This window comes from Polypterus senegalus, chromosome 6 (genome assembly GCF_016835505.1).
Source record: "Polypterus senegalus isolate Bchr_013 chromosome 6, ASM1683550v1, whole genome shotgun sequence".
Lineage (NCBI taxonomy): Eukaryota > Metazoa > Chordata > Cladistia > Polypteriformes > Polypteridae > Polypterus > Polypterus senegalus.
The window spans coordinates 47,775,265-47,802,747 of NC_053159.1; the positions used below are offsets into that span (position 1 = coordinate 47,775,265).

The 27,483-nt window shown below is 34.2% G+C and overlaps 1 protein-coding gene across 10 annotated transcripts in view; it reads right to left on the minus strand.

The window, feature by feature from the left end:
- The window catches only part of satb2 (SATB homeobox 2), a 218,572-nt gene that overhangs the window by 58,384 nt on the left and 132,705 nt on the right, over positions 1-27,483 (minus strand). For 9 of the 10 annotated variants that reach the window (XM_039755973.1, XM_039755974.1, XM_039755975.1 and 6 more), the window contains 2 exons: positions 19,387-19,913; positions 5,482-5,694 (listed from right to left, as the gene is read on the minus strand). In XM_039755973.1, the coding sequence (XP_039611907.1) occupies positions 5,482-5,694; positions 19,387-19,913 (740 nt within the window). The remainder of the gene's footprint in view (positions 1-5,481; positions 5,695-19,386; positions 19,914-27,483) is intronic. The other variant, XM_039755982.1, reaches the window with a different exon arrangement.

A 27,483-nucleotide genomic window follows, 5' to 3' on the forward strand; every position in this document is an offset into this window, starting at 1 on the left:
CTGTGAAGACTCACGGCCACCTTCCAGTCCTGACTATAAAAAGTGCTTTTCCCTCCCCTACAATATTTTCTCATCTACTCAGTAACATCCATCCATTATCCAACCCGCTACTGTATATCCTAACTATAGGGTCACGGGGGTCTGGTGGAGCCAATCCCATCCAACACAGGGTGCAAGCCAGGAAACAAACCCCGGGCAGGGCGCCAGCCCACCGCAGTAGTCAGTAACAGGCAATGATAAATTTATAATCCTACATATTGCAATATTTTCCTTCAGATAACCCCCAATTTTGATTCTTAGGGTTCCAGGCGATTCACTTAATTTATTTTGGCTCCCCCCTATATTTTACACTTTCCATTTAGACTTTGTTATGCGCAGCATTTATGTTCAAAATCAGGCAAGGTTGTCCAATTTTGTACACAATCAATACTTGCTTTTCATAATCATTAATCTTCATAAATTCAGATTTGGTCAAAACATTGATAATTCATGACTACTGCTTGTGAACAGACAGTCAGACCTTTAGATTGTGCAAAACATGTCAGTTCTCATTTTTAATAATCAGTCATCATTTTTCTGAGTTTATTTTTTCCATAATAGGAACAACCTATTTGTGCAATCCACCACAGGGCATATGTAAATATTTAGAGGCAATTTACGGTTACGCTAAACTATATGTCTTTGGAAGACACAGGAAAACTGCAGACGACCTATGAAGATGCAGGATATGCAAGCATTATATTCCAGACAGGGAGGGTTTGAACCTTTATCTGCAGGCACAAGGCAACAGGGCCAACTGCTTAACCACCACTATACCCCTAAAATGAAGATAAACCTAAAAATCTTGTAACAGGATATTTAACAGAAAATTTTGCATGAGTATTAATTGTAACACATAATATCTGGATTACAACTACAACCACATCTGTCTACATCCTTATTTTTCAATTTGCAGCTTCTGCTTAGCATTGAATAATACCAGAAATGTAATCTGCATTCAATAACTTTCTAAAAGAACAGTGTGAGGCTCCCAAGCCAGAACTGCAGCCGTAATATTTTGAGGAGTCTACAAAGTCTATAAAGTCCAAATTTGGTAAATTTTTACCAGGAGAATCCTGATATTGGATAAAATAAAGCAATAACAACAATTAAACATTACAAACCAATTAGGGCAGCTTGAAAGTCTTGTATGAAATCTAATAATTGCTTAGCTTTTCGTGCTATGGTAAGAGCCAAGAATTTCTTCTTGCCCATTTTTCAGGCAAACAAACAAGTTAGAGAAAATCATATTAAAAACCCAGACATGGGACTAATAATATAATTAGAAACTAATTACAAGGTACTTTGCAAATCATTTATATTCTGCTGTTTGTAAATATGAACAATAAATGACAGATTGGGTCAAAATGTTTAGATGAATATCCACAAGGACTAAAATACAACAATATGCCTATGGTAAATAATACATTGCAACCACACATTCAAAACCACACAACCTAGTTCAGGATTGGGGGACCAGAGTCCTGGCAGCAATGAAATCTGAGCAGAGAATCCTCAGAATCTTACATACAGTACTTTAGGACAGATTTTAGCATGGGTTTTGGAATGAATCATAAATAATGATTATGGATACATTTTTTAAAATGAGAATCCAAATATTATTTTAGTAGTGCCATATGAATCAGTTAACCCTTAAATTAATGAAAATGCTTTCATTTACACATCATATTTTGCAATAACGTCTTAAAGCCACATTTATAAAGGAATTTTCACATCATGATTGTTAGCTATTCACTTATATGCTTATTTTAAGCATGTGACTCTTTTAAAAATGCATGTTTGCATTTGTACAGTCAAATCCTTAGCCTAATAACTCTTATTGAAAAATGTATTTTGTAATGAGAGTAGACAAAGCAAAAACTTACAAATCATGTATGTTTCTAAACAATTTTAAACCAAGATTAATTCTAAAACTGGAATCCACTGGAATCAGTAATAACTTATGAAGCTAAGACCTCACGATGTAGACAAAAATCTACAAATAACAGAAGAAAGATGCATCTGCAGCTCATCAATTTAGACCCTTGGAGGTCTGCTCACAAAGCATTGATCATTTTTAATTTAACATAAATACTGATATTGTTAAAAAAAATAGTGAACATTAAAAATAACACAAAATTTGTGGGCAGGGTGATATCAAATACTGACACAATATTAAATATTGAGAAAGCAGCAATCTAATTTCAAAAATATTTCTGCAGTTTGATATAGATAAGTACAAAGTGCTAAATTAACGCAAAGAGAACACTAATTATAAATGCAAAAGATATGAAGTTAACCTATAAAAATAGGAATTTATATTGGTAAACACACTAGAAAAACAGGCAAAATTAAAGAGGGCAATAAAATATCAGGTTATTTGTGAAAAACCGTTGATATAAATTGAGATATTATGACATCTTGTTTTTCATGTGTGCTGCCATTTGGAGCAGTGGTTGCATCAACATTTCAAAGCATGTCACCCTTAGGTATTGATGTCTTCGTTGCCATGGGATAAAAGTTAGAGTCATGTATTTCCTGGTTATATGAGTTTGCGGATCAATCAAAGAAATTCTCTGCGCAATTGTAATTACTGTTTGAGTATTTGTTTAGTTTAAAAAAGATGTTTAGTTTCTGACTATAGACATTAATTGTCTGGTAATGTTTTCGAATCGTAGAACAATCAGATATGCCTTCTATTAAGCTATGCCAACTATTGTTGATGTTTCTTTTCTGGTCACACCAGGAACTGGAGATTAACCATAAGGATAATCATAACAAAAAGAAAACAATAATTCTTTAACAAAAATATCATATGTTTATGACTTGACAATGGCTACAGTCCAATGGTACTCTGGTTTTGTTTGTTACAACCGTTCCATAGAGAATGCACACCTGGATAATAAAAACTGCTGCACCACAGTGCTGTTTATAGACTACTGCTCAGTATTTTAAAATGTTATTCCATCAGGATTCCTAGACTTGTGACCTAGTGCCACCTTTTCTAACTGGATTTTGGACCTGGTTTGGATTTTACGCATACTACCAAAACCCATTATTGAAGGACTGGCAGTGAAACTTCCTCTGCACTGATCCTGAACACAGGTGGCACCCCACAGGGTAGATTGTTGCACCCCATGATACTCATTGTTTACTGATGGCTGTGTAACCAGATATGGCTATTAATCACCATAGGCCTGACAACCAACAACTATGAGATGGCTTAGAATGTTAAAGTATATATTCTACAACAGTGGAACTAGGACTACAATTGCGCCCTTAATAATGAAGTAGTTGTTCATAAAATTGAGGATGCAAAACACACACCATACTCTGCATCAATGGGGATGCTGTAAAGAAGATCACTGATTACCTAAACACCCAATGAGATACTAACTATCATCAAGAAAGCTCACAAACATTTTTATTTCTTCAGACAATTAAGGAAAGCCTAAATGAATCCATCTATGCTCAGCATCTTCTACAGGTGTTCAATGTAATCCATAATTCTCAGATACAGGGTTTAACATTCTGCTACAGTTCATTTTAATTTCAGGATCATAAAGCACAGACAATGTTAAACTCTGGCCAAAATTTTCTGGGAGCACAGCTCCATTATTTTCAGGACTTGTATGTAACAGGCTGCCATTCAAAGTTATAACAGTTTTATTAAATACGTCTGCCAGCCTGCACAGTCACTTTTCTTTCTCTCCTGTTTTTTTTCCTTTCTTTTTTGTACCAGACCTTTAGCATTTATACCACCACACTCAGTTTTTATCATCGGGTTAAGAGACTATCCAATAACCACTAATTAATATAGGTAGTGTACTTACAACTGCATGAGCATAATATAATATAATATAATATAATATAATATAATATAATATAATATAATATAATATAATATAATATAATATAATATAATATAATAGGGGTACATCAGTGTAAAATGTTATTTCCATGCTAAAAGGAAAGAAAGCTAGTTTTTAGTCTTTGGAATTAATTTTAATACTGGTCATAAACTAAAGTTGATCAATTAGAATTCTTTCATTCATGTTATTGAAGACACTGATATAAGTAAGAAAAGCTGCAATCTAGACAGACTACAGGAATCAATGGTTCATGCAGATAGTCAAGAACAAACTGCTGAGTTACAGTATATAACTGAGGCAACAATCTTGATATCTTTTTATAAAATATTTGGATGAGGTATTGAGAAAACATGATTTTTTGGCTAACCAAACCAGGCTGATGAACTGAATGGACCCATCTCATTTGCTAAATATGTTTTGTTCCAGTACACAGGACTACTACATTGAAGAAACCAAAACAGCAGGATTGATAAAAACATGTGTTGTGATCAATTAGTACAGTGACACAAAATATACATCTGCTTCACATTTTCCATTTTGTTTGTATTTTGCAGCTGTATATTTCCTACACTCCTTCAATAATTCCTTGGTGATAGAAAACATTCACATGCATTTGAAACAATTTCTATATTGTGGATGTGGTTGAACATTTTTAGCTACTGCACATATTTCATTCTTAAACTGATATCCATTTCTAAACGTGGTACATTAAAAATTTTAGTATCAAATAGCAGCTTGGGCAAGTAATATACGGGCAAATAATTGTTATGAGGTTGCTACGCTTGTCACCACCTTAAAGAAAGCTTTGTAACACTGTCCCAGCGCAAATGTAAGATATGCAAAACATCTGTAAGAAGCTTTCTCTCATGGGAAGATATTTTTCTCTCTGCCTTAAATGATGCAATGTCTAATAGCAAATGTGGAGCTCTGCTAGAAATTCCAAATATATTATTTTGTATTCAAGCTTTATTTGCAGAGATGTGGACATTACTTTAAACACCACTTAATAACAAAAGGTGAGGGAATTGTTCAAAACAGATCAGACCTACCCAGCACCATTCATCGCCAGCCTCATAGCCAGTAAGAAACACACATTTAACTCAAGTAAGTAGTAGATAGATAGTAGATAAATGGCACAGAGAAATAAATTAACAAAAAATGTATTAAAATAGTAGCTGAAAAATGGTGACTATTGTAGCCCTGAACATATACTGTAGATCATGTATAGTATTTGTTCACTAGTAAAGACGACAACATGTTTGACAATGTGTTGTTCTAATGTGGATAACCCTGCTTTTGTATTTTTCATAACATGGTGTGTACCATCACTTTGTACAGGAAAAGTAGAAAAACTACTCTATTCAAAATTTAGTGTGCTTATTTTTTTCTAATCGTTATTGATTCTGTTCATGCCAACTTATGAGTTAATTTTTAAAGAGAATAATCCAAAAGGATTTTTGGCAGAGAATGTTCTCTGTCTCCTGAACTCAAACCACACACACACACACACACACACACAGCTGAAAAATATTCAGATATTCTTCGGCCCTGCAGATATACATTTGCTTACCTGTGGCAGGCGGGAACCCCCAGGGCTTCCAGTGCTAGACGGTGGTAGCCCTACTGAAGGGTTCATACTCCGCTCCCTCTCCTCTTGGTAGACACGATCCCGCTCCGCCTCAGGTAGATTCAGGAAGTTCTGCATTGCTTTTAGATTCACTAACAATGACTGTGAAGCTGACCGAGGGTCCTCTTCCTTACGAAGTATCTCTGACAGCAGACCCTAACACGACACAGACGCATTGTTAGAGACAAGAAAGATATCCTTTCTAAAGAAACATATATTGAATGTTTATATTATGTGTTTTTGTGATTTTAATACTTATATTTGTTTTGGTCTGAGTTTAACATAATTTATTACTGAAAATATTTTTATTTGTATCTCATTCTTGAACTGAAGTGAACTTCTTTTATATATGTAATTTTGTTCAACACAATTAGAACAGATATTACTTAATTTCAAAGTAATTTGCCACCGCAAGTTGGTTGCATCCAAACCTACAATTAGGCCTAATAAATTATATATATGTGACATATGTATTTAACACCACTTCTATAGAAATGAAAGTAAAAACATCAAAAATCATCCAACCGTATAGATGAAAAAGTGGATGCATGAAGATAATTAACTAAAATGACAATTTTTCATGGGGGCCTGAAATTTTATTTGAAGACATGAACTAAAATATTAAAATAATAGTAGTGAATAACCTTGTTTTTTTCAGTATTAGTTGTTATTTTATCTTCATTCTTTTAATTTCAGTAGTCTCTTTTATGGCTTGGTTTTGCGACTACAATGTCTTTTTAATGTTTCTAATAGATTCCTTCTACTCTTCTTTATAATATTTTCTTCTGTTTCTTTGTAGTTCAGCTTCTTTTCCTGCTTCCTTTTGATAGTCAACATTTAGCCCTAACATGGATGAAGGTAGTGATAAAGATTACATTGCAGAAACAGGAAAGGTTGGTTGAATAATTGGAGTCAAAGATGAAAATTAAAAGAGCAAACTTTCAGCATTCTTTTGATAACCGAGAAATAAAATCAATTAAAAAAGACTTTGTCTCTGAATAGATTAAGCCAAGGAGCTTGACTGGGTTGATCACAACAAAGTATGAAACACTGAAAGAACTGTATGTCCTAAACATTTTGAGCTATCTACTTTAGAATAGAATGCAACAACCAGAGTAGAACAGGATTACTAAGGTCATATGCTACTGGCATTAGCTATTAAACTTATCGAAAATTTTAAACATACCACAAGCAAGACCAAGATGGTGCAAAGGTTAGCTGAAAATATGCAATCTTATACATACACTCATTACTAAGACTGATAAAAATTACTGTTTACCTGCAAAGGTTTTTAAACACTCATAATGCAGATTAAAGACAAAAAACAGTAATCAATTTAAAACCAAGATTCTGTCTACTATCTTAAATCAGCACATCACCTATTCAATCACTTGTCTCCACCACTGCAGTGGGACTGTGACCATTCAGGAAGTTTTCCAAAAAAAATGTAGAAAAATTAGGGAATGTATATTCTTCAGCAGTATAAATACGAACCATAATCAAGAAATCAGTGAACTGCAACTCATTACAAATTTTTTTCCTTTTAATCCATAAGATATAAACATAGTCATTCACACTCAGGAAATTTGATTCAGAGAGTGGCAAACAAAGGTTGGAAATCTGAGGCAGAGTAATCAAAAAAACCGTAGCGAAAACAATGCGTTGAACTATTTTGCTACAGACGAGTATTATATAATACCTCAAAAAAAAAATTCCTTACTTTAAGATTAGAACACACATACAGTCATATGAAAATGTTGGGAAACCCCTCTCTGCCTGCATAATAATTTACTCTACTTTCAACAAAAAAAATAACAGTGGTATGTCTTTCATTTCCTAGGAACATCTGAGTACTGGGTGTTTTACGAACAAAGATTTTTAGTGAAGCAGCATTTAGTTGTATGAAATTCAATCAAATGTGAAAAACTGGCTGTGCAAAAATTTGAGTACCCTTGTAATTTTGCTGATTTGAATGCATGTAACTGCTCAATACTGATTACTTGCAACACCAAATTGGTTGGATTAGCTCGTTAAGACTTGAACTTCATAGACAGGTGTGTCCAATCATGAGAAATTGTTATTTAAGGTGCTCAACTGTAAGTTGTGCTTCCCTTTGACTCTTCTCTGAAGAGTGATAGCATGGAATCCTAAAAGCAACTCTCAAAAGGTCTGAAAACAAAGATTGTTGAGTCTCATGGTTTAGGGGAAGGCTACAAAAAGCTATCTCAGAGGTTTAAACTGTCAGTCTCAACTGTAAGGAATATAATCAGGAAACGGAAGGCCACAGGTACAGTTGCTGTTAAGCCCATTAGGTCTGGCAGGCCAAGAAAAATACAGGAGCAGCATATGCGCAGGATTGTGAGAATGGTTACAGACAACCCACAGATCACCTCAAAAGACCTGCAAGAACATCTTGCTGCAGATGGTGTATCTGTACATCGTTCTACAATTCAGCGCAATTTGCACAAAGAACATCTGTATGGCTGGGTGATGAGAAAGAAGCCCTTTCTGCACTCACGCCACAAATGAAGTCGCTTGTTGTATGCAAATGCTCATTTAGACAAGCCAGATTAATTTTGGAACAAAGTGCTTTGGACTGATTAGACAAAAATTGAGTTATTTGGTCATAACAAAAAGATGGCGGAAGAAGAACACCTGCTGCCTACTGTCAAATTTGGTGCTGTAGGGCTGTATGGCTAGTTCAGGGACTGGGGCCCTTGTTAAAGTCGAGGGTCGGATGAATTCAACCCAATATCAACAAATTCTTCAGGATAATGTTCAAGCATCAGTCACAAAGTTGAAGTTACGCAGGGGTTGGATATTCCAACAAGACAATGACCCAAAACACAGTTCAAAATCTACAAAGGCATTCATGCAGAGGGAGAAGTACAGTACAATGTTCTGGAATGGCCGTCACAATCCCCTGACTTGAATATCATTGAAAATCTATGGGATGATTTGAAGCAGGCTGTTCATGCTCAGCAGCCATCAAATTCATCTGAACTGGAGAGATTTTGTATGGAAGAATGGTCAAAAATACCTCCATCCAGAATCCAGACACTCATCAAAGGCTATAGGAGGCGTCTAGAGGCTGTTATATCTGCAAAAGGAGGCTCAACTAAGTATTGACGTAATATCTCTGTTGGGGTGCCCAAATTTATGTACCTGTCTAATTTTGTTATGATGCATATTGCATATTTTCTGTTAATCCGATAAACAATGTCACTGCTGAAATACTACTGTTTCCATAAGGCATGTTATATATTAAAAGGATGTTGCTACTTTGAAAGCTCAGCCAATGATAAACAAAAATCCAAAGAATTAAGAGTGATTCACAAACTTTTTCATATGACTAAACCTTTAACAGATGACTTGAACCGAAATCATTTTGATCACACCATAAAAAGACACTGGTGCTTAGAAGAATAGAAAGTAAAAAGGTAATTTTTTTTTGCACGACACTTGCAAGGCTTCGTAGATTACAATAAAAGGTGGTATTTAAAATAAGATATATTGTGGCAGGGCAGAAAATGTATCTAAACAGTGTAGAATGTCACATTTGGCTTGGTTTTAGCATCTAGGCTGGATACTGAATATTGCGGTTTGAGATTTTCTTAGAACTTTAGAAAATAAGTACGGACCGCATACCTTATTCTAATTGAAAGATGTAAATATTATTCAAGACAGCAGAAATACATGCTACAATCAAGGCACAAAAGCATGGCCTGTAATTAATCTAGTTGGAAAAATGGTATAAGAAAAATTGCAATTGTCAACAAAATATAGAAATTTAAAATTAGTGTTGTAGAATCCAAAAAAAGTCTCATTTTGATTAAATGGTAGTTCTAAATCAAGAAAGTGAAAAATAGCTAAGTAACAAGCTTATTGGTTCAGCTATATTACTTTTGTATATTTTAATTCAACTTAAATGAAAAACCTTTATCCAAAGTGACATAAGTATGGCAAGTACACAGTGAAGTTGTTTACATGTTTCTACAATTGGAGCTCTGGTAATTTGAGTGATTAGGTTAGAGTCACACAGTAAGTCATATGTTGCCATCATTATGGTCTACCTATACTCAGAAATGGCTGTCATTATACTCTTGGCCATGTCCTTTACAGCCCATATGATATTGGCCATACTATTTTTGTGCTATTTAACTTTGGATACACCTCTTAATAATTTGCCATCACATTTTTGACCATTACTACATTTTTGACTACATTTCTTTTTAATGATTTGCTTTTAAGTTACTTCTTTTGATTTTAAACCTAACATCTATGTTTTTTAACTGCTCCTTTCCCAGCATCTTTGTATTAGCTTTTTTTTACTGATTGCCTAACATTCTTCCTCCATTTAGATCATTATATGTCTAAGCCACATATGTGCTTACAAACAGTCGAGGTGAGATTTGTTTTGAGTGCTGAAGATAAATTGAAGACCTGGAGTATGGTGGACTCAGGGCACAACAGACACATAGCACCTGAAGCCTTGAATATTAACCTTCACATAACTGTAGTGAGCAACATAAGAAAAGAAAATGAATGCAGAGGTGGGTCTATTAGTTAAGTTCTACTGCATAAAACCGCAGCATAGGTAAGCAGACACCAGGAGGGACAAATGTCAGCTGAATCAGATAAACAGGCAAACTTTTAAAGGAAAGAATTGTTTAACAGTATAAATGAAAACCTTCTCAAAATGTTTCCATATATTAAACATGACTTCCATCTCTTTAACACCAGCAATCAAAGGATATGTAACTAAAGTATGTTGCATGATGTAAAAAAAATCTTTTTATGATAAATAAATATAAATAACATAAAAATGATAAACGGCACCTCTGCACATGTTTGCTTTTGTTGCACTTAGGTTAATTTTGTTGTATGCAAATTACATGCTCTGTGCCAGTCCTCTACAAATGTCACTTATATGATTACTCTTAAAAAAGTTTAAAGAGAGTTAGTGCATACAAATGCAACATAACAATGTAAACAATTAAAAAAATATGAAATCTGATACATTTCATATTCATATTTCAAGCTTCCCCCAACCTATCTCAAAAACTTGTGTCTTTTGTGTATCTGCAGACAATATTTTATATTTGCATGTACAGTATATTGAGGAAAGCTGGTTTTATTCCTTGCTTTGGTAAATATCTTTATTTCATTTTTTCAGATTTTTTTTCTGACTTAAACATTCTTAATCATTTCTTCTGCTTCTGGCTTAATAGTAGGATAACCAGATGTACATTTCTAATTTGGACATAGCCTCACCCTTTATAATTTAATTATTTTTTTATTTTTTGTGTTTTCCAAAGATATATTAAATGTTAATTAATTAGGTCTGAATCAATGTTTTTGATTACACTACACTCTGACACTGTTTGGCCTCTAGTGAAATCAATGGTCTCTGTTCCATTTGTTCTACAGTCCTTACACTTTATAAATATGAATGAGTTCTAATGTTTTTATTTGCTACTACATTTATTATTTAATGTCTGTACTCAAGGGTCAGATCTTAAGAAGTATAAACAAACTACAATCGGTATAAAAATCTGCTTCAGGAGATATCATGGCCACTCACACATCCTAGATGCAATTAATGTCCTAACCATTATCTAAGGTGATGCTGTGATTAGTGTCTATCAATGACACAGTGAAGTGGATACAACATATTTAAGTTCTTATCAAGAAGATTCATTAATGCTTCTACTTCCTTAGACATGTGAGGAAAACTATATGCTCTATTGATTGAAGGCAGCACAGAATATTGCTGGCACTCACCTGCCTTCTCTTCAGGACATATGCGAAATTTGTGGCCATAGAAAGGCAAACAGTATTATTTAAGACTGTAACCATTATGTACAACTCCTTTTCTCACTCCTTCTATCTGGCAAATGGTACATAACCATTGGCACCCACACCAGTCAATTCAAAGAGAGTTTTTATATACAGATCATAAGGTTACTAAACAGCCAATTAAATCTTTCTCTCCTAATTTATTCCTAAGTTATTTGCAATATATTTTCCCATTCACCACAAGCTACCCTCTTACAAAAATTTAATTCTTCTTCTTAAGTGTCCACCCATATTGCAACAGTGCATGCTAATATACTGTGGAATACTTAGCAATATAAACAGAATAATTTATTTTTTATAATCTTTCCTAAATAAAAAATCTTTTGTGTTACTTAAATTTTTATAAAAGATTTAAACATGAACCGAAGAAAACAAAGCAAAGCAAATACAAACAATAACTGAATATTCAGGTTTGTGTCAACTATTCAAGTTAATCCACATCCATAAGGCAACCTGGTCAACAGAATGTGTGTTTGTATTCAAAATGAACTGTTAATGCAGAAAGAAAATGGTATACTATACATTTCTATTATATTTATTTATATACAGGTATGCACTTTCCTTTTTTATTTCCTGACTTATTAGCTTCTCTGTGCCAAATATTTTATTGATGCCTCATATACAGTTCACATCACAGACAACCATTTTTTTACTTCAGTCTGGAGATATGTTTTCCAAGAGGCTTTTTTGATAATGTATTTATTGTTATGGTACTGTTTCTTATTCTTTTTCTTTCACAGGGGTTACCACCATTTTATTTAAAATTGTAAATGGAGGTAAACAAAAATAACAATAACCTTTGTATATTCTGCAAGATTTCACATCAAACATAGTGAATTACAATGATGATTGTAGGTGGGACAATAGTGTATTTATAGTAGATACAGTATAATGGTACAGTAGTTAACTGTGGATATCAGATTAATTCCTATAGCTTTGTGGGTTTTCTTTGGTTACTGTCTTCTAGCACATCCAAAGTTATTCATGCTGGGCTATAAAACAACAAATGAGAGGAGATCATTAAGTCCATTATGTTAATTTTATTAGTTAAAAGATAAGTTGTCCCAATATTTCATCCAGATACTTGGTGACCTCAAATGTGCATGGATGCATCCTACTAAAACAAACTCTGTCACCTTCAATAATCTGTAAAATAGATTAGTGGATGCATAGTGATCTAACCAAATTCAGGAGTATTCAAACAAGTTACGTTTCCTGTGAACCAGAAATATATTAAATAGTTAACTTACAAACTCTTCTTTCACCTTTTCTGAAAATATAATTCAAAATAAGCAGTGACTAGGACATTTCTTAGTTTTACCAGCAACTGATGTAGTATGAAAACACATTTCAACACCATTGATCATTTTTTCAAGTGCTTAAGCGCTATATGCCCTTAACAGCTATAATAATCATTATTTAGATGATACAAAAGAAATAACAATTTTAGATAATTTTGTTTCTAAATTTTCAATAGCAACTATGTGTGCATTAATGATTACAAACTACTTTAAAATTTAAGATTGTTTTTGAATTATATTTGAAACTGATTATCTGTAATAACATAACATTAATTTTTGTAAAAATGGACTTGTAAAAAGGTTGCTGTGAAAGAGATTAAACATGTTTGAGTGTCTCTTATTTATTTCCTTTCTGACAGAACTTACAGGTCTTTCAAAGATGGAATAGTTAGGGTTAAAGCTTAAAGATGTTCTCTCTTTGTTGTTATTTGTGTGTACATGGCACTGGCAATGTCAGCCAATCTTGCTTAACCAAGTGATGTGAATCATAAATAGTTAGCAGTGAAGAGAATAGGGTGCATGTACTGTCCAAAATATTGTAGTGACCAACAATTAAGAAATTTTACTTGAGTGAAGATTTAGGACAATTGGGACAAAATTGTATTCCACAAACAGAATAGATTAAGAAATGAGAAACAAATATAATTTATACTACGGAAAACACATTTAACTATTTTTGCTACACTACCTAAAAATTAAAACGTCTTGTTTGGATTTTAATACAATGAATACTGAGAAATATCCTGTTATTCAGAGCATGTGGCTTCATAGAGCTTTTAAAAATAATCATGTTAGAGATGACTTACACAAGAAATAACTAAACTATGGATTCCCATTTTAAAAAGAAGAATTCAGCTGCTTCACAGTCACAAATTGGAAACTTAAATCTTGACAATGTTTCCTACAAATGTCATGAATATACAGTGTGTGTGACTATGACCAAAATCAGCCAACCACTGCAATACTACTAAATAAAGAAAGTCCCCACCTGCACAGAATTAGTTTCCTGGGATGCAAAACTAATTTCACCCAGTAAAACAAATAGTGGGGTTTGCAGCTAAGCTGGAGTTTAATGAGGCAGAATTTATATTTGGAAGAACTGAATGTACCAGGTGTGTGTAAGCTACTGACTGCAGAGCAAGAGCCGAGTGGGGGGTGACTATAGCCTGGAATGAGAAAGGGGTCTCCTTTGTGAAAAAACAGATGCAGTTAAAACTCCAACAGACTTTTGCAATGCCCAACAGGATGGGCGAGTCAGATTATAGCAATGGTAGTGATATGAAGCAGAAAAATTAACCATGAAAAGTTTGTCAGAAACTGGGCCACCAATATAGTAGGTGTTGTAGTTTGAAAACAACCACATATAACTAAAGTCCTTTATACAAAAAAATCTTGGAAAGGCTAATATCGCATCATAGTGGGTTGGAAAATGGATGGATGGATGTGTGGTGTTGCTTTATTAATCAGCCTTAACAAAAACACTTCATGAAAAATCTGGAGAAACTGTGGATATTACATTATTTCATTGCTATTGACTTTGAAGATTATTTTAAACCAAGTAATAAAGTAAAATATAGTTACAGTTTTCATATAGATTTCTTTTTTCATTACCTCGACTTCTGTTTTCTTGAGCATCTAATTTGTATTTTGTCTTAATATGCAATTGCTAGTGTGACAATATTTCAACAGACATAAGCTTAAATTGACACACTAAAAAAGTTATTAAAACGTCATTAGAAATCCATTGTAGCTAATATAAAAGGTGATTTTTTTCCAATTCTGGCAACATATTTAGTAAAAAAAAATTCAAATTATTTGTAAATTTAAAAATATGATTGTGAGAGTAAAACTTGAGCAAAGCTGTCATTTCAATTGAAACGTATTATAATGAATGCTGTTGAAAATAGAACCTTTGATGATGCAGAACCTTAGGTATTGATTGCAATTAGATTTTATAATTAAAAAATGGAACTGATTTTCTGTACTTTAAATAATTTATTAAATCAGCCAAACACATTTAAAACACATTTAAAAACAGCAATGCCATTGACATTTGACTAGAACCATGCTTTTTTTCCATTAATCAAACTAAACCTATTTAATTAACAAAGCAAATGCAAAACAACATTATCTATGTAAGGAATGAGATATCTATGTTACATCTGAAATACTGTCCTATGTTGACAAAATATGGCATAAATGACATAATACCTACCTTACCTGACCTGACAGAAAGGTGTGCATATAATATAAACTGAAATGTTCTAAACAATTGTTTTCACACTTCCAGACTTTGTACCCTTACTCTAAAATTAATGATCAATATATTTAAACCATAGTGCAAGCAATACAGATCAGCAGCTCTATTCTATTCAACATATTTTCACCATGACATATTTGATATTAAATTGTATAATGTTATATTAATGTTGTATTAAACGCATTTTTAAATGGCAAATGTGAAAACGTTTTGAAGTGATACACATTCTGATTTGATCTGAAATTGAACTGAAAATAGGTGTAAAATTTCAACATTGTCTGTCAGCAATTGCACATATAGTACTGAGATTTTCAAAGATCCACAATAAGGTAAAAAAATTACAGTAAGTCTCAAGAACTAAATAACAACTATTATAACACTCCAGTTTTTGACGGCTTTTCATTTTTTTCTTACCTAGCGCTTTGTACTGATGGTATTCATTACTGATGAGCAAAATGATTGACTTGAAATTAAATTCACAGTGAAACCTAAGAGTTTCACATTGCAAAAATTTTTTGAAACAAATGGTATATTTCGCCACAAACAAAATTCACACCATTAACACATATATTTTCATCTCATGTGCAATCTTTTTTTCCATAGCAAAACTTATTCTGGGCCAGAGTTTGAAAAGTGGGGCACGGCTAAAGGTCACTCACCTGTAAGTACTACAAAGACAGCTTTCTGTTGCTGAAATCCAATACTCTGGATGTGTAGCCACAGATGAGCCTCTAGAAAGATACTGGCTTGGATTTGGTTATGTAGTTGGAGAAAGTAAGTGCAAATAGGGTTACCCTTGGCTCCAAATGAGCAGTTCAAAACAGAACTGGCAGCATGAATGTACGCAAAAGCAGTGCACAAGGTAGGTGAGAGTGCAAGGACCCACAGTGAAGAAACTGTAGAAGATTGTGGCAATGCTGGACAGCGGTCGAGGAAGGAGACAGCCGGTTTGACTGTGGAAACAATATTCCTCGCTTTCCACCACAAAATCTTTAAAAACCCAGAAAACTTAATTTTAATGAGTTTTGTGTTTGATAATTGAGAAATTCCATTCAAAACAAATTTACGGGGTAATTTTGCAAACTGTATTCAAAATGAAACTCTGCTGCTACTTTCATTATTAGTGTTCATATCGTATAAAGTTCAGAACATACAATACGTTATGCACTAGGAAAATATTATTTTAAACAGTACCCCAAAGACACTAAATTTTACCTTTACAATAAAGTATCTTCTTTTCATAGTTTGTAAAAACATTCACTAGAAGCATAACTTGTACTGAACTGATATTATGCAATTGGAACAACATGCAGTTTCAATTAAGAGAGATAAATTCTATTAGGAGCCTTAGCCATGTACATTACAGCTTTCATAGAACAGGCAAATTAGTCAGAGGCACAACAGAGGCACAATAGTCAACAAAAATAATCTTCACACAGTTCATTAGTTGTTCAGCTCAGTTTGCAGGTACTAAATAAAGGAATACAAAAGTAATTCTAAAAGCCAGTGTCCTTAAAGTACTTTAGTTCCTCCTACAAGCCCTCTACCTTTCCTTCACCATAAATTGGCCTTCATTCCAGCAATTCACATTTTTCACCATACAGAAATATCTATTATACACCTCATTACTAAGTGCAATCATCATTGTTGTATGGTGTGATAAAGCACCCACAAGCCTACTCAGCAATACACCAAATTAAAGGATTGTCACATCAGGAGCCCCAACTGTCCTTACTTTTTTTACTTTATTTTCTTTTTTAGACGGCATCTTGGGTAAAGTTATTAATTTTATCTTGGTATCTAATATTGTACCCAAACTGTAAGGAATAGTAAATGCTTAAGATCTAATTGATTTGAAGAGATTTTGATCAAGTGTTATGAAATGTCTAGGAAATGTAGTTGTTCACAAAATGGAGAGGTTTTTTTTTTTTTAACCATGGGATGAAAAGGGCAAGGGGCCCCAACAAAACATAGTTAAAAAAAACAAGCATCAGAAAAAGAAACAGCAAAAAAATATATAGCAAAAGGTCTGAATCACACTAGGAGAAAAATAGGACTAACCAAAGAAGGTTATAAATGCAAAGCTGCTGCAAGACATCTTTCCAGAAATATCCCAAAGCTAGGATGCCCAAAGATGCATGTTGTCATCTTATACAGCAAGGGTGTCCAACTCTAATCCGGGAGGACTACTGTGGCTGCAGGTTTGCCTTCCTGATTCTTTCTTCATCAGTAACTAACTTCTGCTTTTCCCTCCATTTTATCTGACTTGTGTTTTAGTGAAGTGAGCCAACTGGTGACCAGCTAAGTCAAGGCCTCAAACTCCAACCAATTTCACTCCAACCAGTTTCTTAATTAGAAGCTGATTCCTGTTGTTAATTAAGCCCGTTATTTAATTCCATGTCTTGATGATTGCTCTCATTCTGCCACAGCAGGCATTTCCAAAGATGCTGAGTTTCTAAGAGTACTGTCAAAATGTTTTATGGACCTGAACAGATTAACATTATAAAAAATTTTTTATTTTCAGATATTGTATAATGGAAACAGTCATGTTCGCTTGTCGTGTTGGCTCATTTTGTATCTTATTATTTTTTGACTGGAAATTAAGGAAAAAAGAAATAATTGAGGGGTCTGAGTCTTAAATAGCAAGTTAATTACAAAAAGCATTAATTAGCAGCAAAAACAAGGCACTAATTAATAAAATGGTTAGAATGAAAACCAGCAGCCATGGTAACCCTCCTGTTAAACAGTATAAATGGAGTGCAAAGTTGTAATATGTCACATGATTTCTTGTTATGTCACTGGCAAAGGGCATAATTGCTGTAAACAACATGGCTGAAGGCATGAAAGAAAAAGGCACAGAAATCCATCCACTACAAATGAGGGCCAAAGAAAATGGTGCTGTGATGAAGTCATAAAAATGTCTTTATACGTAAATAAAAAATTTTAAATAATAAAAAAAATACAAAATGAGTTTTAGCCTTCAACAGCACAAGATCATTAAACAAACAGACAAAAACATTCAAGTGGCAAGGAAAAAGAATAGTTGTTAATGAGGCCTAGATTTATATTCAGAGGTCAAAAAACAGAAAAACTAACTAAAACAAGACGAGAAACAAAAATCATAATCAAAAATGTTATAAGCAGAGGTCCTGACTGTTAATTAGATTTCCTTTTCCTAACTGCCCTATCCACAATGACATTTGCTTTTACTGTAATTTAAACACTGTGTGCCATCTTAAATAACATCCACATCATGATGTCACATGTCACATTGATGCGAATAATGTGGCAGCAACCATCAAAGCAACCAAAACAAGAAAACCATGAATAAAATAGTTTAAATAAGATTAACTAAAAGTTATTGTTATAATGTAAATGAAATGATGTCATTCATTTTAAAAGTAAGGAAAAACAAAATACAAATACACAAATTACCTAAAATCTATGCAAAAGGCTCATGACACCCATTGCAGGGCAGCCACTAGAAAAGTAAACTTTCTCTCAAACAAAGACCAAGAGGAGCCAGTAATAGATTATTCATATTTATAAAATAGATACTGTGGATGAGAACTTAGTTAATTGCAGTGTTTTGCTAGAAAGCATTTTTTTTAAATAAACTGCCAAGTACTTTGTTATTTGTAGAGGCATAAGTGACATTTCACTCTAGCTTTGGTTATGCCTTAGAAGAATTTAATAAAAATGGATGAGCTGAAGGGTTTGGGTTGTTCTTGTCATAAGTTTTATTTGTGCGGTTTATAGCCTCAGAGGAAAAATTGCTGTTAAAGGGCAATATTCAGAAGCCATGAAAAGCTATGGCAATAATTATAATTCAAGAAGACAGATAAATGAATGTATTCCTTGGAGAGCAAGCTGCTCTGGTTAGTTGATGGTAATGTCAAGGAAATGAAGCCATGAGAATCCTTTAGGAGATAAATCTTTTGAGCCTACTCTAACACCTGAAGATGAGATCAGACAAAGATTCCATAATGCTAAGACTTACTTAGAAGAAGAAGAGAACATATCCTACAGATTTCTTACTGTATATGTACCTAAGAGTGTAATTTGTTAGAAATAGCCTGGAGAGAGAACAGGTCAACATACATACCACTTAAAGTTTATAATATTCACTACATGTGGTCCTTAACCTCTATGTAAGGTGCACCTAGTATACAGGCAAACTTACTGTACATACTGCAAATAATCTTCCAGTATTACTTACCTTGTATTTACATTTGATTTCATGATTCTGTTCCTTTTACTGCTCAATGTACAAGATTCACTGTTTAACTTTCTGTTCCAATAAAGGTTTTCACACACAATCAACAAATACCATCAATTGCATATATTCCAGTTATGATTTTGCAAACACAAGTATACAATTATAATGATGTTTAATTCAAAGCAAGCAGAAAGGAAGAGTTTGTTTACCTGTGTACGATTGAAGGCTACTCTTGCAAATACTGCCTGTGAGACACTCGCCCTTTTCAGTTCATCACGCACTTGCTGGTAGATATCAGGTGACACTTCCACAGCACCAGGGTTGCCACCTTGCTCGCTGGGCTTGGTTGGTCTTGGAATGGGTGGGTGGTTCAGGAACTGTTGATTAATGGCTTGTGGGTGTTGGTGGGCAAGCAGGCGGCTAACAGCAAGTTGTTGGTTAATGAGATGTGCCATGGCCAGTTGCTGGCGTACCAGCTGTGGATTAAGCTGAGGAGAAAGTAAGGCTCCAGGGTTCATGAGTGGCTGCAAGGTAGCACCAGGGGGCACTTGACTGCGGAGTGGAGGGCTGTGGTGCATCTGGTTATGAGGTGATAACTGTTGTGGTGGTTGTGGTTGTGGCTCCGCTCCTCCACTTTTTACCCCTCCTGCACTTAGAGATGCCAGCTGGTTAAGGCTTGTGAGGTGAGTAGGACGTTGACCAAGTACACAGAAATCAGCCATGGTGTCTCGCTCAACTAGGGAATGTAAACAAAAGATCACATTATGAAAGCTATATTATTATTTTTAAAATTAAGTTGTGCATCAAATCATAAAATATGAATTCACTGCATGCAATAAAAAGAAGTTGAGTTCATTAATTGTGTTTGTTTCACCAACGGAAGGAATAAGTTCATTTTGTAAGTGGCCAAATTTAATTTTAATTTTATGGCATGTACAAACTAAGATACATAAGTGTGGCCTTCCAAGTTGCAATATTGACTATGTATTATAAATATATTTAATGCACTGCATTTTCTGTTATTATTTCTACATTCAATATTATATACTCAGCAAAAAAAGAAACGTCCCTTTTTCAGGACTGTGTATTTCAACAATAATGTTTTAAAAATCCAAATAACTTTACAGATCTTCATTGTAAAGGGTTTAAACAATGTTTTCCATGCATGTTCAATTAACCATAATCAATTAATTAACATGCACCTGTGGAATGGTCGTTAAGACTTTAACAGCTTACAGAAAGTAGACATTTAAGGTCACAGTTCTAAAAATGCAGGACACTAAAGAGACTTGTCTACCGACTGTGAAAAACACCCAAAGAAAGATGCCCAGGGTCCCTGCTCATCTGCATGAACGTGCATTAGGCATGCTGCAGGGAGGCATGACGACTGCTGATGTGGCTAGGGCAGTAAATTGCCATGTCCGCACTGTGAGACGCCTAAGACAGCGCTACAGGGAGACAGGAAGGACAGCTGATCATCCTCGCAGTGGAAGAGCCCGGATCTCAATCCCATTGAGCACGTCTGGGACCTGTTGGATCGCAGGGTGAGGGCTAGGGCCATTCCCCCAGAAATGTCCAGAAACTTGCAGGTGCCTTGGTGGAAGAGTGGGGTAACATCTCACAGCAAGAACTGACAAATCTGGTCCAGTCCACGAGGAGGAGATGCACTGCAGTACTTCAAGCAGCTGGTGGCCACACCAGATACTGACTGGTACTTTTGATTTTGAGCCTCCCTTCATTCAGGGACACATTGTGAAACATTTTTAGTTTATGTCTTATGGTGTTGACTCTATGAGTGTTCATACAAATATTTACACATTAAGTTTACTGAAAGTAAAAACAGTTGAAAGTCAGAGGACGTTTCTTTTTTTGCTGAGTATAGTTATATTAGATATGGTATAACTATGATTTGATAGTGCTAGTTTTGTTATATGTAAAACAAAATCACAATTCAAAGCAACTATTTTACATGGCAATCAGGTTTATAATTCGTTTAAAAAATGAATATAGCAATTGAAAGATTTGAGCAATCCAGATTAGCCCTTGAAATCTAAGAAATGTAATTTTTGCTTTTTTATTTAAAAATTGCAAAGCTTGAGTGAAAAATGTAATCAGTAAAATAGCTGTACCTTAATATATTTATGAATTTGAAAAGTAACTTGGTTTGTTAGCATAAAAAATCGGATATTAGGTCTTCTTATATGGAATGCCAATGGTTAAGTCTGTAACTTTCTACTCTTATTAACCTTTGAATCAAAGTAATACAAAATAAAAAACAACAAAGGAATATTTCTTTTTGGAGCTCGTGGTGGGACATTACTAGAAATCTGCCAATCTGCTTAATCATCGGCAAGACACAGCTGTTCTTTGAATGTCTACTTCACCAGCATAATTATACCAAGCTTCTATCTTCAAAATAAATAAACACTTCACATACTCTTTGTTCTCTGCATTCATCTATTATCATATATTACATAGCTTGGTTAAAATAAACCTATTATTCTGTGGAAAGAAAATCAAAAACATCCCAACCACTATAACAAAAAAGGCCTTTAGTAAAGACTGTTTTCTGTGTTTGGCCATATCATGGAGAAAAAAATGCTATTAACATTTTAAACTGGTAAGCTGAGACCTTTGTATGAAAACAAAAGACAGCATAAATAGTTCCTGCCTTCTAAATAAAAAGAATCTTACATTTACCTTTAGCATAATAGTAGATTTATTAAAATGTGTTTTGAGATTTCTTAAATTTTGTTCAAATATATTCATGTGTTTTGGTTGTTCTGTATGAAATATGAACTCTACGAACAACTAACCAGATACTCCTGGCTCACAATCCATGCAATTCTGATTAGAATATTTCTATTGGAAAATGGTTAGATGAAAATTCAGATTAACACAGTGAAATGTGATTTTAATGTTTTTGTTTATTTTATCTTTATTCTTATTTACTTTTTTACCTCCATTATTAAAATGCAACTTCACTAAAAGATCTGAAGCATTAACTTTCAAAGTAAACAATTCATTCTAGTAACTGTTGGCTTTAAAAACTAAGTATCTGTTTCTCTTAAATATTCTGCTGTTATATGCCTCTTGGAGGCCCCATGTAAATTAAGTATAAATTGCTTGCTGCTGTACTACTGTACAATAAACAATGTTGGTGAATATTCCCAAAAACAAGAAAGAAAAATAGTGTGTGTTTAAGAGTGTTGTTTGAATGTTTGTGCTCAGTGCAGAAAATTAGGGTATTCTATATTGCATCTATAAAAATTATAATGAAAATGATAAGATCTCCTTCATTTTTTTTCTATTGTGAGTCTTATAATCTTGTAAGTCTAGTACTGTAACAATAATTAATTATTCCTGCCTTCACACAATCAGTGTCACAAGTCAAATGCTCCAGTAGCTATTTCATTTTGAAATTGATCTTGCCACTGTCTTCATAAATTACCACCAGGTATTTGAATTTCTTCCTACTGTATATCCCAACAATAGTTTGAACGGGTGTTTGTATGTAGTGAGGTGTGCATGGATGTGCACATTTGTATACACATGCAAGGTTGTTTCCAAATGAAATAAACTTCAGCACTCTTTGAACCCTTAAGGGGATACATTCCTTTGGCCAATATTTAATTTTTAGGCATATTTAAAAAGGGAAATCTGCCTTTGATCACATGATATACTCCAAAATTGTCATCAAAATCAACAAAGAATCTAGAGGTACTGGTCAATCACTATGAGACGCTATAATCACAGAGCTACCTAAAGGGAGGTGTAGGTTTCAGTTAAAAATATTCAAGCTAAATTTTGCTTTTATATTATTTTTATGAAAACTTTTGAAATGCACATATTGTTTAAAATCAGTAAAGTAACTTCAATTTGGAGGTGGGATTACATCAGGGATTGGCTCTGAGCCCTTTCTTATTTGCAATGGTGATGGACAGGTTGACAGAAGAGATTAGAAGGAGTCCCTGTGGACTATGATGTTTGCTGATGACATTGTGATCTGTAGCGATAGTAGGGAGCAGGTTGAGGAGACCCTGGAGAGGTGGAGATATGCTCTAGAGAGGAGATGAATGAAGGTCAGTAGTAACAAGACAGAATACATGTGTGTAAATGAGAGGGAGGTCAGTGGAATGATGAGGATGCAGGGAGTAGAGTTGGCGAAGGTGGATGAGTTTAAATACTTGGGATCAACAGTACTGTACAGATTAATGGGGATTGTGGAAGAGAGGTGAAATGGGTGGAGAAGAGTGTCAGGAGTAATTTGTGACAGACGGTTATCAGCAAGAGTGAAAGGGAAGGTCTACAGGACGGTAGTGAGACCAACTTTGTTATATGGGTTGGAGACGGAGGCACTGACCAGAAAACAGGAGACAGAACTGGAGTTGGCAGAGTTAAAGATGCTAAGATTTGCACTGGGTGTGACGAGGATGGATAGGATTAGAAATGAGTACATTAGAGGGTCAGCTCATTTTGGACGGTTGGGAGACAAAGTCAGAGAGGCGAGATTGAATTGGTTTGGACATGTGCAGAGGAGAGATGCTGGGTATATTGGGAGAAGGATGCTAAGGATAGAGCTGCCAAGGAAGAGGAAGGCCTAAGCAAAGGTTTATGGATGTGGTGAGAGAGGACATGCAGGTGATGGGTGTAACAGAACAAGATGCAGAGGACAGAAAGATATGGAAGAAGATGATCTGCTGTGGCAACCCCTAACGGGAGCAGCCAAAAGAAGAAGAAGAAAGTAACTTAAACAGAAAGCATATTAGCATATCTAGTTCTTTAAATGTGATTACGTTTAGAATACATTAGGCACTGAAGTTTAGACAACGGTAATGTGCAGTCATAATGGAGTGAATCTCAAAAATCAAATAAAAAGTCTGTCGAAAATACCCACTCATGCTAAACTTGGAAGACACACTTTGCACTCTTCTTTTTAAAGTGTGCATTCATTTTTGCTCTTTTTACATAGGTTTTGAAATCCCCTATTTAGGTATAATCGAGAATTTTCATTTATGGTAATTTTCTCGTGACCTTCCGCTAATGGCTCCAACTTCTTCCCACACTCTAAGGCCATGCTGTATTTTTTATTGATATTTAAAACTTGCACCGCTGAAGCCTTGTTTTTCCAGTGAGGGTTTTCGTCATTAAAACTATGGGTATGAGCCACTGCAATCCTAACCATAAGATATTTCAGAAGTAAGATTGATGTTTTTATACTTGATAAATGGCAAAACAGTCCAGAAATACAATTTGTTTTTTCTGAAAATGAGAATTTAACACTTAAAATTTTTGAAGGTCATTTATAGCACATTGACAAAAAGAAACTCTAGAAAAACAGGATATTGAACAGTTTGTTTAGACATGCAAAACAATATAAATATTAAATACTATTAAAAGTTTAGAAATGAACTCACATTAGGCAATATGTAGATACTGTAAATATAAACTAGTTAGTAAGTTAGTATATAACTAAGTATTACAAAGTAGATAGTTTAGAAGATGAAAATATTCTGAATGGAAAAACCTAATAGTCTTGGCAGATTCATAGTTGGTTAGTACACAAGTTCCATTAAAAGACCAGTAATGTGCTCATTACTGACATGGCTCCCAAAGATGTACATAAGATCAGATGTACCTAAGAAGATGATGGACAAACTGGTTGTGTCAGGATATACAATGCAATATTCCCTTAAATAAAAAAAGCCATTCGCTCTCATGAGTCTGTCACAAAGTGTGTGCTCAATCTTTTTGTCCTACTTGTTATGTTGATGTTGACAAAATAAACAGTCCCATTTATGGGATGTTTTTTAAGGTTGTGTAAGACACACAATGTTGCAACTAAAACACTGCATCAAAGAGATAAGGATTAAAATGTTTTCTTCTGAGCAAGTGAGGGTTTAGAAGCTTGTGTAGACCTTCAAGGTTATGGATGTACATAGATGTATTATAGTAAGATAGTGGCACAAAAGTAAGATTAATAAGAATTATTGGGATAAATCCTAAATCAATGTGAATGAGCATGTTTGTGTACTGTACAGGATGTTTATTATCTTGTCCCCATGCTGCATTAAATATTCCCTTGTCTCTTATGACCCTGAATTGAAATAAGCAGGTTCAAATTAAATTGAAAGAATTACTGATTGATTTGATAATAATTACTAAATAAGCTTCATATTTGATCAATTTGTGATTGAGCTGAATGTTTTCCACTCACAATGCCAATACTAGTGTAACATACCTGTAAGAGGAGTCAAGAAACGTTTGGGATGCACAGTCATTGGTTTCAAAGAAGAGGATTCTTTAAAGTTAAGCTCCCCCACATGTTGAACAATATTTTAGAACAAGAGTAGTTGAATATCTGCAGCTAACTAGCGATGAATCAACCAAGGGTTTTTGTTCATCAGTTAAGCCTGAGATTTCTTTGTAAAGTATCAACCACAAGAAAATGTAAAGCTTTATTTCTCATTACATTCACAAGTGAATCTCAGTGTCTATTAACTTTCTTTGCTGTATTATAATATGAGGACATAAGAAGGTAGACAAACGACAGAAAACCTTTCGGTTCGTCAAGCTTGTTTCATTTGCTAATAGCTAAGTTGTTCCAATTTCTAATCTAGATAATTTTTCAAAGTTGTTAAGGTTTCAAATTCAACTACATGACTTGGTAATTTCTTCCAGAGTTTGTAAATTCTATGAGTAAGTGCAATCTGGTATCAGTCTTAAATAAATTTCTCCATAATATCAACTCATGTCCTCTAGCACACGGTTCACTATATGCTTAACAGTTTTCTATTAGATCATTTTTATCAGTGCTTTTGAGAATTCTAAACAGATTAATAACACCATATCACCTGTTTATGGAATTTTATTTGACCATCATAACATAACATAACATAACATAACATAACATAACATTGTCAGATCTGCTTAGTTGAATTGATAGATAAATGGTGCCATAGCCTATTCTAGATGCATTAGGCACAAGGCAGGAAAAAGCCTTTAACAAGACATGGACAATGAATTTCAGTGTGGCGGCAGTGCTAACTACTGTGCTTATTTGGTGAAGATCATACACATAGAAATATAAAAAAAATAGCAACAATCATTCAAAAAAAAAAAACCATTTACATTTATTAATTAAAAAGATGCTCCTTGCATGAAAATTACCATAGTGTCGATTGTTTAAATAGGCAATGTGGTGTAGTGGTTAAGGCTTTAGACATCAAACCGTGAGATTGTGAGTTCAAATCCTGCTACTGACACTGTTTGACCATGAGCAAATCACTTCACTTGCCTGTATTCAAATGTTGTAAATTGACTTGGATGAAAGCATCAGTCTAATTAATAATAGTATGAATGGAGTACACAATGACTCCGTGATCAATATGCTATGTTTAATGCATTCACAACTTGAAGGCAAAGAAACCAAATTGAAGGAAAGTAAGCAGAGAATGACAGGCCAAAACTTCAGTGCTTCATATTTTAGCACAGAAGAGTAATTTGATGTGGCATTTTTTGATTATAACACCAATGCACACTAATCTGTCTAATTACTTCTTGAAGGGAAGAGCTGATTGAGAAGGTCAAAGCATTTAAAATAAACAATCTCTTGAAAAGGTGCTTCCTGATACACTGTGCACTTCTTTTAAATTTTCAGAAAGAATGACACCCTCTGAGGTTTCTTTGTCATATTAAACATATAGACCTTCCATCTTGCTCGCTTAAAGTTTAATGATGTTTAATTTGCTTTATGGACTTTTATGTATAAGGATACTGGCAGAAGGCACTGCTTTGTTTGTGTCCATCTGACACCTTGTGTGGTAGTCTTCACTAAGGAAATAAAAGCTCATGCTTTGGTAAAGGTGACTAAACATTGGATGGTTCATTGGAGCAATTCATCAGAAATTAAAGCAAGAGGAAAGCAGAACGTCAGGAGGAATACAGTTATATACTGTATATGACAGATAATGTCACTGATTTTGCTAGGAAAGGTAGGCAGGGATACTGACTATGGCATGAAAATTACTGAAATTTAGTTTCTAAACCTTGATCTCAATTGTCTCTGTGACATTTAACTTATCAGTGGCACTTTTCTGTACTTGTCTTCAAATGTTTGAATGAATACACAGGTATGTATTCATTACCAGCCCTAATGCAGTTCAATAGAAAACATCTTTCTTACATTTGTTATCTAAATTAGGGTTAGGGGTAGGGTTAGGGTTAACACTTTTAATTAATCTATAATTATATAACAGTGTGTTTTTCCTGACTGATAACTCTTAACAACAGTGCTCCAATACACA